The sequence below is a fragment of the Nymphalis io genome, chromosome 13 (genome assembly GCF_905147045.1).
Source record: "Nymphalis io chromosome 13, ilAglIoxx1.1, whole genome shotgun sequence".
NCBI lineage: Eukaryota > Metazoa > Arthropoda > Insecta > Lepidoptera > Nymphalidae > Nymphalis > Nymphalis io.
In genome coordinates, this window is record NC_065900.1 from 12,515,687 (window position 1) to 12,528,652 (window position 12,966).

At 31.0% G+C, this 12,966-nt stretch overlaps 1 protein-coding gene across 1 annotated transcript; it reads right to left on the bottom strand.

The window, feature by feature from the left end:
- Positions 1–440: 440 nt before the first annotated feature.
- Positions 441–12,440, bottom strand: LOC126773032 (iodotyrosine deiodinase 1). Its single transcript, XM_050493653.1, has 4 exons — positions 12,185–12,440; positions 2,262–2,483; positions 1,419–1,735; positions 441–905 (listed from the first exon to the last, which is right to left on the bottom strand). Exons 1-4 carry the CDS (start codon positions 12,354–12,356, stop codon positions 723–725), a joined length of 894 nt encoding a protein of 297 aa, XP_050349610.1. The 5' UTR covers positions 12,357–12,440; the 3' UTR covers positions 441–722.
- Positions 12,441–12,966: the final 526 nt, after the last annotated feature.

Below are 12,966 nucleotides of genomic sequence, written 5' to 3' on the forward strand. Positions count from 1 at the left end.
TCGTTTCTCCCCCAAAGCTCCAATGAACTCGCATTAAATTTCCCCACAAACGTTACATTGTTTTTTTAGCAACAGGAATTTTGAAGGCTTTCAAGGATAACCTTTTGTATAACAGTATACATTGCCCCACAAGTTAAAAACTTTTTGAAAAAACTGTTTTTTCTTTATACCAACGTTACGAGTATCGTCACATTTTCTGAAAAATTATTTTTATGAACATAACTTTAGAAAATATTTATTGTGAAACAACCTATCTAGACGACCTAGTGATTTTTTTTCTCATATTTTTTTATGATAGGTTATTAATAGTATGTCGTAATATTTTTCTGTATTTGTTTTTTTTTAATATTTTTGGAATGGCAACACGGTTTTACTTGAAAAAGGCGGGAATAATTATCAAGAGTTATCACCGTGCAGGATTGTAATAAAACGTCACCGAGTTGGATAATTGGTTTTATTTAATATAATCAGTATCAACCACGCTCCACATCCGTCTACGATAATAACTAAGAAGCAGTAGTTATATAATATTTTAATTTGAATTTATTCTTTAATGCTTTATCTCCTAGGTTATTATAGATTGCGTGAATTAGCTCTCTCATGCAGCACAAGTACCATTATAATTGAATAAAAAATAAAATCATAATATTAATGTTTATTTCTAAGCCTTAATTTTATTTACAAATGAGCAAAGTTTCAGATAAAAATGTAATTAGGTATAACTAAACGTTAATCATGATTTCATGTAGATCTTTTCTTTTCAAATCTGGTACGGTGGATTCTTCGTGCGGTCTTCCGACAGGCAGGAGTAGTTCCAGCCGCTCGTTAGCTGGTCGGGAGAGGAGGTCCCTTAACCGAGCGTTGCAATTCAGAGGTGTAGAGGTTAGGGCTACCAGGCCGCAATACTAGAAATCAAAATAAGCTTTGAGTTTTTTTATCAGTAAATTAAAATGTCTTCTCTTATCCAAGCTAGATTGCAAATAGATTGTAAAAGCCACATTGAATCTCTTTTGGTCAAACTATTAATCAATATTCCTGAGGCCCTACAATATGGTACTTATTCTAGATTTGACCTAATATTCGACATAGCGAAGTTGATACTTTCTGAGATATTCCGCAGATAATGCATGGAAAATTATATAGCAAAAAATATGGCGTTTTATTCTGTACAAAATTTTATTCTCTTCTTAATAAATAAAAATGAATGTTTGCCTGTGCTTTGCTAAATCATTCATCCTATTGCGATAAAAACTTGTTGAATTGTTTTGCGCAAACCCACAAAGGATTGGGGCCAAAAAAAATTGTAAATTTCCTTCCATACGTTGATTTTTATACGCTATCGCTATTATATGTTAGACGATATCATGATCGTCTAACATATTTGAACAAACCACCTTTGTATGATGAATTATAATTACCTGAATAGCTGCCAGTAAAAAGCCAGCGGCAATGGCTACACTAAGCTCGCTGTAATAATGCATCTTCTTCTTCCCATCAGCTCGCCAGGAATAACTCTGTCTAAAGACCAGAATAAGAGCTGGCGCTTCAGAAAGATAAGGCTTTATGTGGTTCGTTGCAAAAGGTTTTAAGTCTGTCACCCATTGTCTAGACATTCTTCTAGCGTAATTTAGTTCCTCTTCTTCTTCCACAATTCCTCTAATAGCTGCTTTTATTTTTGGATCCTGTACGATTACGAAGGTCCAAGGTTCGGTGTGAGCACCAGATGGGGACGTACCTAGTTATGAATAATATTTAATTTAAATACAAACGTGTCTTAGATTTATATCAATTTTAACTAATAAGAATATGAATGCAACAAAATACGAAAAACCACGCAAATCGCATCGCACGGACGGTTTCGTGTCCGTTAATTAAATTTGCGAAATATTAAATCGTGAGTTTGATTTGGTTGTATGTTTACAAGTAATGAAGACTATTTTTTTGCAGATTTCAAAACAAGTATGTCAATAAGAATGTTTCTGGTGGTCTGCCGTTAATTGAATTATTTTTTATAAGATTGAAGGTATCGTTTTATTTTATATCTTAAATGCAGACAGGGCACGGTAATGAGAACCTGGCAGTAAGTCATTATTTCCATACATTTCAATGTTTGGAACAATGCCTGGTGAAGTTAATATTCTGTCGATCATAAGAGTTTAAGACATTAATGTGTCCCTTGTGAATTAAGCTGGCTTCTCTCAGCCTTAAAATCAGGACAAAGCAATACAAGAGTATTGACGATGGTGAATCGCAGGGCGTACCTGCTGTCTTTACAACGTTCTCCAGAATTTCCTGAGGTATTGGCTCTGTGCTAAATTTCCTTACTGTTCTTCTCTTTGCCATAAGTTCGTAATAATCTAGGGATCTCCGGAGGATGTCTTCCATCGGCCTATTGGGTGGTTTGTAAGGAATGTGCGGAGTATCGTCAGGAAAGGCTGGCACAAGAAAATCAGGATCATCGTCATCATCGGAATGATCTCGTTCTGCAAAGTAGATTAAATATTATTTTAATAACAATTTTGAGTATTGCTTTCCTGTTTTAATAAATATATAATATTGTTATCTTTGCTCAGAAGTGTTATTTTTTAAAATGTATTTATTAAGCAATTAGTTTGCTTTTATTATTTGCGTATTTATTAAGCAATACATATAACAAAATGATACACACAACATATACATAAAAACAATCTCCTACATGTATATCAATCATAAGGGTTTAAGTTATTATTTTAAAGCATCAGTTATTTTGAATACGGGACTATTTTAACAGTAAGTAACAGTAACAGTAACAGCCTGTTAATGTCCCACTGCTGGGCTAAGGCCTCCTCTCCCTTTTGAGGAGAAGACTATTATGGTAATACAAAAATAACAGTTAATGTATTTTTTCATTGTTATTCGGATAGTAAATAATAATTAATTTCAATATGCTTACTGAAGTATATTATAATAATTTATTAATTTTTTCTGCGAAAGTTTCACTATGCGTTTTGTTATCTTATTGAATTTTCGGGCAACAATAACCTATTTATGAGCAAAGTTACCGATTTTTTCAATCTTGATTGATACGATGATAAAGATGATTTAAATTACATCTCGCTTCAGTGATGACAATGATAAAATGGCGGACGAGATAAATAGTACAATGCTAACAGTATCATGACTACGTGAACTGATGTCCTGTACAATTCCCCATTAATTTTCTGCGCACTAATGTAAGTGTATAAATATATATGACCTCAATTTGCAATCAACGCAATGTATCAAGTCAGACAAGTTTTATCCTTAAGGTTAGACCATCGCTCGTTTCCTTTATTTAATGAAAATTATGTGTTTAATTATGCACATAAAAATAGTGACCTCTGATAATAATAAATCATACATTGGTGACGTTTTCGTTTGGCTAATCACTAGGCATTAGAACTATCGCATGAATTAGAAGATCGAGATAAAAGAAAATCCTGTTGTTTCCGTCCGTTTCTTCACAATATAAAGGTCTACTTCAAATCTCACAAAACTCGACAGCGTATCCTATGCAGTGGATGCTATAACGTGTCACACATAGCTTTGTTTACTACACCGAAGACAATGACGTCGCGGTGAGGAAACTGGCAACTACCAAGGAGAATCTGAACTTCAACCTTAGAATGGTGATTCATAATAGAGACGACGGGTTCAGGTGAAAATGTGTAGGCACATAATATACTAAACTATATACCAAGAGGAAGATAAAACAAAGGCAGGAACACGAATTGGAATATACTGGACCCTGTTTTGTTGAAATCAATCGGCCGGTTCACACTTTTTGTATATATCTGTCATAATCATTCAGCCAATCAAAGGTGAATGTTAGAAATAATATCCTCTTTCGCCAATCAAGTTGCGCCAAGGCAATCAGATAGTGATGTCGAGAAATATTAAAAAATGAGCATCGTTAAAGCCAAAATGTAACTAAATCAAGATATACTTGCATGTAATACTATCAATGATGATATATATACAATATCAATTTGCAATTTGTATTCATCGTTGTTTTGGATTGTAGCTTAAACAAATTGTCTGTAGTGTATTGTTTCTTTAGTCGTTAATTGTAGTTTTATTTGTTGTTTGTATTTAGATATAATCGTATATGTGAACCCTTCATAAATAAAAATCTCATATCTAGATTTTTTATTTTTATAATTTCTTATCAAATGAAATTTAGTAGAGATAATGACGTTAGCATTTTTAATATCAGTAGCGTCATACGAATTAGTCATACTGACGTCGTGACGTAGTAAAACAAATCTCACGACAAAATCTTTTATTGAACTTGAATTTAAAACGCAGAGGATGTTGCGCAGGATGCGTGATAGCTGATATTACAAAGGCAGTATAAAAATAACAGCAATGAGAAATTACAAACCTAAAGTTAAACTTCTTAATACCTTTGCACACGAAAATTAATCAAATAATCGGTATGAAAGTCACCTAGTTGAATAAGCTATAGTAGATATTTTTTTGTAAGCCTTATTGAAACAAATGAATGTCTCGAAAAGTTTCTTTTTATGACATAATATTCAGTATTAAAGTTTAATTTAATGTAATAATTTGTATTGTCGATAAACCTAAAATTAAGATTGTAATTGCTTGCAAATAAAGCAATAAAGTTTGTGGAGATTAGATTACTATAGAATGAGTAAGAAAAATTAATTCAAATAAAGAATTTTTCAAACAAAAATATACATTTCGTCCACGTTGTCTCTCTTCAAATAAATATCTGTGTATATATGTTTGTATATAAATACTATTCTTTATGATGAGAATGTAATTAAATCCCAGCGAACTCTGATCTTGCTCTGTTTATATCTATGCGTATTGTTTTATACATAACGATCTGTGCCCCGCGGTTTCCGTCCCATTAGATAACACATTCCTATTTCATACAGTTTACTATTGTTATTAACGTTTATGGATATTTCCGCTATTGAAGGCCATAGCCTGAATTTTATATAGCTTCACTAAAAATGGATACAGACGATCCGGTTATGGGCACACTGGCCGTCCATACTGGTTAAGGAATCTAGAAACCCCCAAGACAAATCCAGTCAAACTGGCACACATTCCGAGTCAATGAAGAAGTCGTCTGGAATCTACGACGTCTAATGCAAACTCAAATTTTTATTGCATATGAGTACCATATTTCTATAAATTCCTAAGGCGTAAATCGTGATGCCTGGTAATAAAAACATGTAGACAAATTAAAATAATATTAATATATAGATACACCAGAGGCACGTACGAAAGCAGTAACGCTTAGCGTGGTTTCATCCCAGCTACAAAGACAAAGCATGGCTGTAACATTTTTCAAAAATAGTCTAACGCAAAAATTTAAGCCAGTTCAGTTGATTCTGAGATAAGCGCGTTCGAATAAACAAACTCTTCGGTTTTATATAATATACATATACATAAATGTTGGCGTCTTCATGATGATTTTGAATGTGGATATTATTATAATGCTTATTTATTATTGCTTCTACTGGTGATAGGCGGACCGGTTCATTTTTCGCCAAGAGGATCGTTATGTGGAGGTCACAATTTGTACAGTAGCTATTTTTAATTTTTATTTGTATATATTTAATATTTCAATGTATTAATATACTTTAAAAATAGTAAATTAGTTTTAATCTTGTATTAATTATTATAATTTCATATCATTAATAATGAATACTCTTATCTAAAGTATCAAGCTAATGATATAAAGAGGTTAGTTTTGTCTGTTAATTCCGATTTACGCAAGAATAATCTTGTACACGAGAAAATCGTTGATTCTCGTGCTATTGTTATAACTTGTAAACTTTGGCAAGGCTATAATAGATACAACTCATCAACATTCACCATTCACTTGCTCTTATCCATTTTACTCAGGGTCAGCATTCTGTATTTGATGACACTGCAAGGGAAGGGATTTCGCAGAATTTATATTCGTCCGAACCGAGATGGCCCAGTGGATAGAATACGTGAATATTAAACTACGATTGCGGGTTCAAGTACCACTATATTTTGAATGCGTTTTGTAGATAAAAAGTCTGCTACATGTATTTTCATTAACCCACATTAGAGCAGGGCGGTAGAATAGGCTCCAAGCATTGTCCTCAAAAGGAGGAAAGACCATAGCTCAGTGGTGGGACATTTAGAGATTGCTTATTTTACATTTGTTTTACGTTCGTCCATCTGCCTGACGCCAGCTATCTTCAGGAAAGCTTTTGCTGATGTATTAGTTATCGCTACCACACCATATATGACAGAAGATAACCTCTTATCAGGTTACCCATAAATTGCGAGGAAGTGGCTCTAATCCACTTAGCAAACCAAACAGCTATAGATAAACCTAATGTAGAATAACCTCGGTAACTATTTTAACTTCAGAAATAAGAAAATAAATGTTTCGTAAAATAAAATGTAAGCCGTTACTGAATTATTTTTTTTAAATTCATTTACATTTTTCTTTAGACATCCGTATGTGCCTTTGATTACATTGTTCTCTTATTTTAATATGATATGGTTAAATTATTAACATATAATAATTTTACAAAACCAAACAAGAATTGAATTAGTGGGGGCTAAATAATTGTATATAATTTACGCAAATGTATATTTTTTTTTAAAGAAAAGGAGAAACAAGGTTCTTCGCGTTAGAATCTACATTCTGAACCGTAGCGCTTGACGATTCGAAAGTACTAAATTTTAATAAAAACGATTTTATTTGATTAAGTAGCTATGTAGAATGAAGATACATCGGCGACTACTATAATGCTAGTGTACTATAAAATCATATTTTCCACGAAGCACTAAAGGAAATACGAATCAGAATGGTTCATCATTGTTAGTCGGTTTCAACATTTCTCGACTGAGAGACAAAGAAATTCTTAAAGAGTACCACTGCTTATTTAAGCTTGTGAAGGCGGAAACTCTTTTATATAATATTATATTTAACAATAAAATTTGTAAGTATTAAAGCTTGTGTAATGGTTTGTAAATTACCGGAATACATAAAACCAATGGGAATCGAATTGTTTACGATTACATAAGGAAGGAAGCTATTATTTTCATATTACTCAAGTATAAATCAATGTTTGTGCTAATTTATTTTTAAACAAGTGAAATTTACTTTTTAGTAAAATTAAAATAGTTGAAAGTATTCAAGGTATATCTTACTTACTCTTAAATCTAGTACTTTTAAATCATTTCACAAAGTTATATCAAACGTCCATCTCATCTTCTCCGAACTGGCACTTTTATCCACCAATTGTCCACATAAACATGTATTTATGTATATAATTTTATTTTGTTATTATTTCTTCATAATCTACTTAAAATTATAATTTTTATGTTACACAGCTTATTTAACGTCACTGTGTTGGTTGATTTTTCGTCCAGAGAATCAGAATTACGAATCAACAGAGAAATCCTGCTAGCATTCTTAGCAACATTCAATGCGATCATTTTAATTTGTATTTGTCTATTATTATTAAAGTCCTAAGAAGAACCTACGAAAGAAACTTTTATCTAAATAACTATTTCAATTAAAAAAAAAAAACTTCTACAACAGATGCTTCAAAGTTCAAAATGCAATTAGAAAAAATAGCAGTATTTTTTATAAAGTGCATTTGACATTTTCTATAATATCCGAGTTTAGTGGCCGGGGCTTTATAGATAACGAATATTTAATATTTATATAGCCATTTACAAATGGACATTAGCGATTGCGTACTTGTGTATCTAGAACCAAAGGTCATCCTACAACAAAGTGTGAGTGTAAAATACATAGTCGCTATTATAAGTCTGATTCTTATAAAATTCTATATCCGACCTCTTCCATCGTCGTTATATTTCAGTCATTTCTCAAATCCTTAATGAATTATATTCCTAACCCCTCGTGACTCGTGCCTGGAAAACCTTATGAAAATTTGTTCGGTAGTTTTTTGAGTTTATCGCGTAACTTCAATTACGTGAAAATATTTATAGGGTATACAAATCGTTAAAATTGATTCATAATAGAGAATATATGAAAAAATAAAAAAATATATCAATATTGGATCACTTGGAGCTTAGATTTGAAGTTAGCTGAAACTGTGAGACTCATGTAAAAAGCATGGCAAGCCATGTAATAAGCATCATATTTCAATATATTTCAATATAATAAATTAATTTGATATACTTAAATATGTTTTAATTTTTAACGGCTAAATAATTGCTTAAATAAATAGATCTATTGGATTTAAAAATAATATAGTCAGTACTTATATTTAAGAATATTATTATATACCATTTATATTTTGCCACTAACAATTAAATGATAACGACTGAACTGCTGCTAATGTTCATAAGATAAACACACAACGTTTAACCTTCTATTTTCAGTGTACTGACCCCGTGACATATTTTTTGTCGATATCGGGAACATATCAATGAATATTAAAATAAAACAATTGATATTCAATAAATAAAATATATCCATATACAAAACAATTGACTGATTTTTGCATATATATTGGAAAGGAAATTTAAATAGAAGCTAAGGTCCAGTCAGTAACTCGTACTGTACTTAATACATCTCATAATTATTATCGACAAAGTAAGTATAAAGAGAAGTAATAATAAATAATAATAATATTAGTAGCAAATAATTAAGGATCTTAAAGAAAGAAATAATAAGTACCAACAGGTGTACCCACAAGACTTCAATTTTAGACATGCACCGTTTGAGTTTTCATGTAGTTAATTTGTGTTAAATGTTTACCTCGTCCTCGGCAGTGGAAGAAAACATCGTGAGGTAACCTTCACGTATTGGAGCTGACATATGTGTAACCGCTAATCCGTGGTGAAATAAGCCTCAAAAGTTCTCCTTAAGGAGGGTACGCTTTGGTCAAAAGTGGTATTTCTTTAACACGTGTAAGCAAGGCAAGAACCAACGGACAACATACCTACTCGTCTACATCAGTATGTCTGTTTTTTACTTCATGGTGTATATCTATTCTTATCTTGTATACTTTTAAATAGAACTATGATAAAAACACTATCAACTCTCGGATAACGAACGTTTTTTTAATTTTATTTTTTTATTTTATACTGATATATCTTGCCAGTTGTATAAGTGTTTAAAAATAGATCAATGGAGAACCAAAAATTTAAATGATTTTATCACCTTTCGAGCAAATAGGAGTGGATCGACATATCAATTTGTTTATATATTGTAATCGAAATATAATTTATTTAAGTGGACAAGTAATTCTCAAGTTGCAGAATTAAATGTAAAACTGACACGGTTCGGAATGTAGATTCTATCTAGAAGGAACGTCAAGCAACTAACTGTTTACGCTTTTTCTTAAAATATATACATGGTCAACTATCACAATATCCAGATATCCAGTAAAATACACACACATAGATATTCTAATCTTAGATGCGAATTTAGATATCGAGAAACATAAAGACAAAACAAACGTTACTGAATTTATCATTTCCTTTCGAATTGTCTGAAAACAGTAAATATAATTATGTATTCAATATAATAACATACAATTCTTGTTATTGGTGATAAGATCAACTCAACGTATATTTAATACAAGAATATTTACAAGTAAGGATTGTTATTAATTTAATTACAAATGCATGGAATCTATTCACGACGTGGTTAAAACGCGCATGCATATAACTGTTATTATCTATACACAATATTTTGTAGACCGTTGGCTTTTGAATAGATTATCTAATTAACACTATTCCAATGAATTACGATAAGGATATACGATTATCAAGGTTTGTCTCTGTATGTCATATAATACACGCCCTGAAAAATGTAAATATTCTTTAATAAAATTAACACTTTCGTTGCCACATTAAAAACGCACGTCCTTTTCAACATGGCTCACGACACAATGTAACTAACAACTAAATATATACATTTTTAATTACATTATAACGTCACCGCTTTATAAAATTTTAGTTGTATAGATAATTAATATCATTAATACTATTCAAAAAAAGCTACTAATTTTGGCTTGCCATTAACCTTCTTAGTTTTTTTAGGCGATTAATGCGAAATATTCTTCGTATTTTTTTGTGTTGCTCATACACGCTCACACTCACTCACTCACTTGTATCGTTACAAGACGAATGTAATAAAAAAATTATAATTACAAATTAAAAATCGTTAAGTTATCTATGGTCGTTAATGAATGTGTAGCTTGAATATAAATGTAATATTTATTAAAGTTTTCAAAAACCTACACATTGATATTATATCGTAAGCTTTGAATGCTATAGTATCTTCCAATGGCATTAGGGGTTAAGATAAATAAACAATATAGACCTTGAATCGATATTGATCGAGGTCTAAAATTCGTGGATTTGCGTTTTTTTAATTAAATGTCGACGAATTTGTTATCGGGGACGTAAAATGAATGTTATAAGTAGTTAAGTGAAATAGTGTTGAATTATAAATTAATCAAGAACTGTTTATGGTGCATAATATAGCAAATAGCATGGGATATTTAAATGGAATGTTTACTTTTCTTTATTTCTTCTACCATTGGAATAATCTATAGGACAAAACTCGCTGATCCAGAACATGCCTATATCTGGTTTGAATATATAAGCATAAGCGTTCTTCACCTTAAATGTTCGCGACAGATATAAAGAAACAAAGCGCTTCGTACGAAATAGTATATCAAATACGTATCAGTAGATCCCCCTACAAAGACGCGATCAAATCAATCTGAATAATAATCTGGAAAATATCGATAGACTCGAAAATTTACAGCAACGTTCGAAATATAGGAGCTTAGTTTGGTCTATTTATACATCGCCGAAGACTTGCAAGCTGATATTCAGCTAATCCATCGAAGATATGACTACAGTATGGCTGTACGAACAAATTCGAAACTCACCGCAGAAAACAGTCGTAAACGTCGTGACATGCGATATTGACCATTACAATTATAACATTTCAAGAACATACGCATCAAAATAGTAACTGACCATAAGACGGTTTTCAACATTTTACGCGTGAGTAATGAAGTAAGTTCGGATAGAATCGCACTGCAATACCGTACTACATATGGAATGGAATCTAAGCTTGATATAAGTTGCTCTAACGTGGTGTGCTGCTTCACCTTGAACAAGGATGCAATAAAATGTATAAAGAAGTAAATAGATCTCGGTTTTAGTTTAAAAAATGTATACATATATATATATACTTAGTAACTGATATGAGCATATAACAGAACGGATGTTTTGACAGATTTAAATATCGCGTTTATTTACCTTTTGTCCAAATTGTAATTTATTGGATATTCCGACAAGAATATAGACGGCGTAATGTTAAACATATGTGAATGAAGTAAACATTTCGCCGATTAAGTAGTTAATCATCGGTTTTTATTGTTGTTCTACAACGAGAATCCGCAGATATTTTCAACTTTAGCAATAAATAAAAAAAATCATGTTAAAAAAATTGCTTATTGTTCGATAAAAAAAAAATGTATATATATTTAGATGATAAAAATACAGGATTAAATAATTTAATAAAGATGATTCAAATAATAAAAGGCTTCTATAGAAGCCTATATTCAATCAAAGCATTCTATATTCTAAGGAATATAGAATGCTTTGATTGATTGATGGTTTGATTAAACATTTGATTGAATAAATTCAAAAGAACAAAGTACCTAAAATCTCGATTACTTATAAAGATGCTAAATTAGTAAATTTACTGCAGGTGTTTGTTATTTATACAATCTTTCGAAGGAGGTTTTGGTAAAAGTTACGACTCTTACCTAAACCTCTTTCGAAAAAAAAAATTCGTTGATTTTTTTTTTAATTCAGGCAAATATGTTATGGGATTCCAGTGCTTATCCTAAGCTATATCTAATTACATTATACACACAGGAAGTCATCTAAATACCAAATCGTAAAAGAATCTCTATATATATGCGTAGCACACGGACAAAGCGTATATTGAATAATAATAATAATTTAATATTTATAATATTCGTATTATTCAGAAGAAGTTTATTAAATTATTAATGTGTTTATTTCAAACTTCTATATAGGCACATTACAGAGAACATATTACTTATAAAAGGATATTTATGTTGGTAATGATAGCAATTTTCAATCGAAACATAAATAAAACGATACTAACCTTTACTGCCATTGTTGTTCACCAATTTCTTTTTCGAGCCAATTCTATTTTGATTTTCTTCTAACCTATTTTTGTGGAACATTGTAAATGCAACAAAAAGCACTATCATTACCGTGTAAACTATAAAACAATTACTTTCTAACGTCCAAATCACAAATGATATAAAATTCATGATAATCGATGTTTCCCGCGTACGTTGACTTTATTTTCTTTTTAATAATTCACAACACAAGCTACATGTACGCTCGCACGCGGCCAACTAAGTTTGTTGTCATTTCCAAACGAATAAAATAATTTAACGTGCGGTCGTTGAGATAGTGCTTCTCGATTAAGTACCTTTTTACAACGTATTAGTGACTGTGTTAGGTGTATTACTTATAAGTTAGAATATATTGATAATCTTGTATAACGCCGAGTGCATGTTCACGCGACCTTGACTACTGCAGACGAAAAAAAAAAGAAATGTGTATGAAGTGTGACGTATGTCTTGTACGCGCCCTCGATGGAATTTTGCTTTTTTATTATGTCGACTACATTCTTTTATAAAGAAGATTTATTTATGTATGGCCATTATCTTTATTTATTTATAATAATTGATTTTACGATCGATTAAAAATGTGTCAAGGATTTTATATTACTAGACAAACAGGCAAGAAAAGTCAGGGCCTTAAAAGTCTTAAAGAGAAAATTATAATATAATATTGCTTTTATTCACAAAAAGTTTAATTTACAATATTAATTTCTTCTCATTTTTAAACGTGATATATTTGATAGTCGGCTTA

Coding starts and splice junctions, on each gene's coding strand:
- LOC126773032 (XM_050493653.1), bottom strand. CDS start 12,356: ATGAATTTTATATCATTTGTGATTTGGACGTTAGAAAGTAATTGTTTT. Junction 2,484..12,184: donor GAACAACAATGGCAGTAAAG/GTTAGTATCGTT, acceptor TCTACTTTGCAG/AACGAGATCATTCCGATGAT. Junction 1,736..2,261: donor GAACGTTGTAAAGACAGCAG/GTACGCCCTGCG, acceptor ATTCATAACTAG/GTACGTCCCCATCTGGTGCT.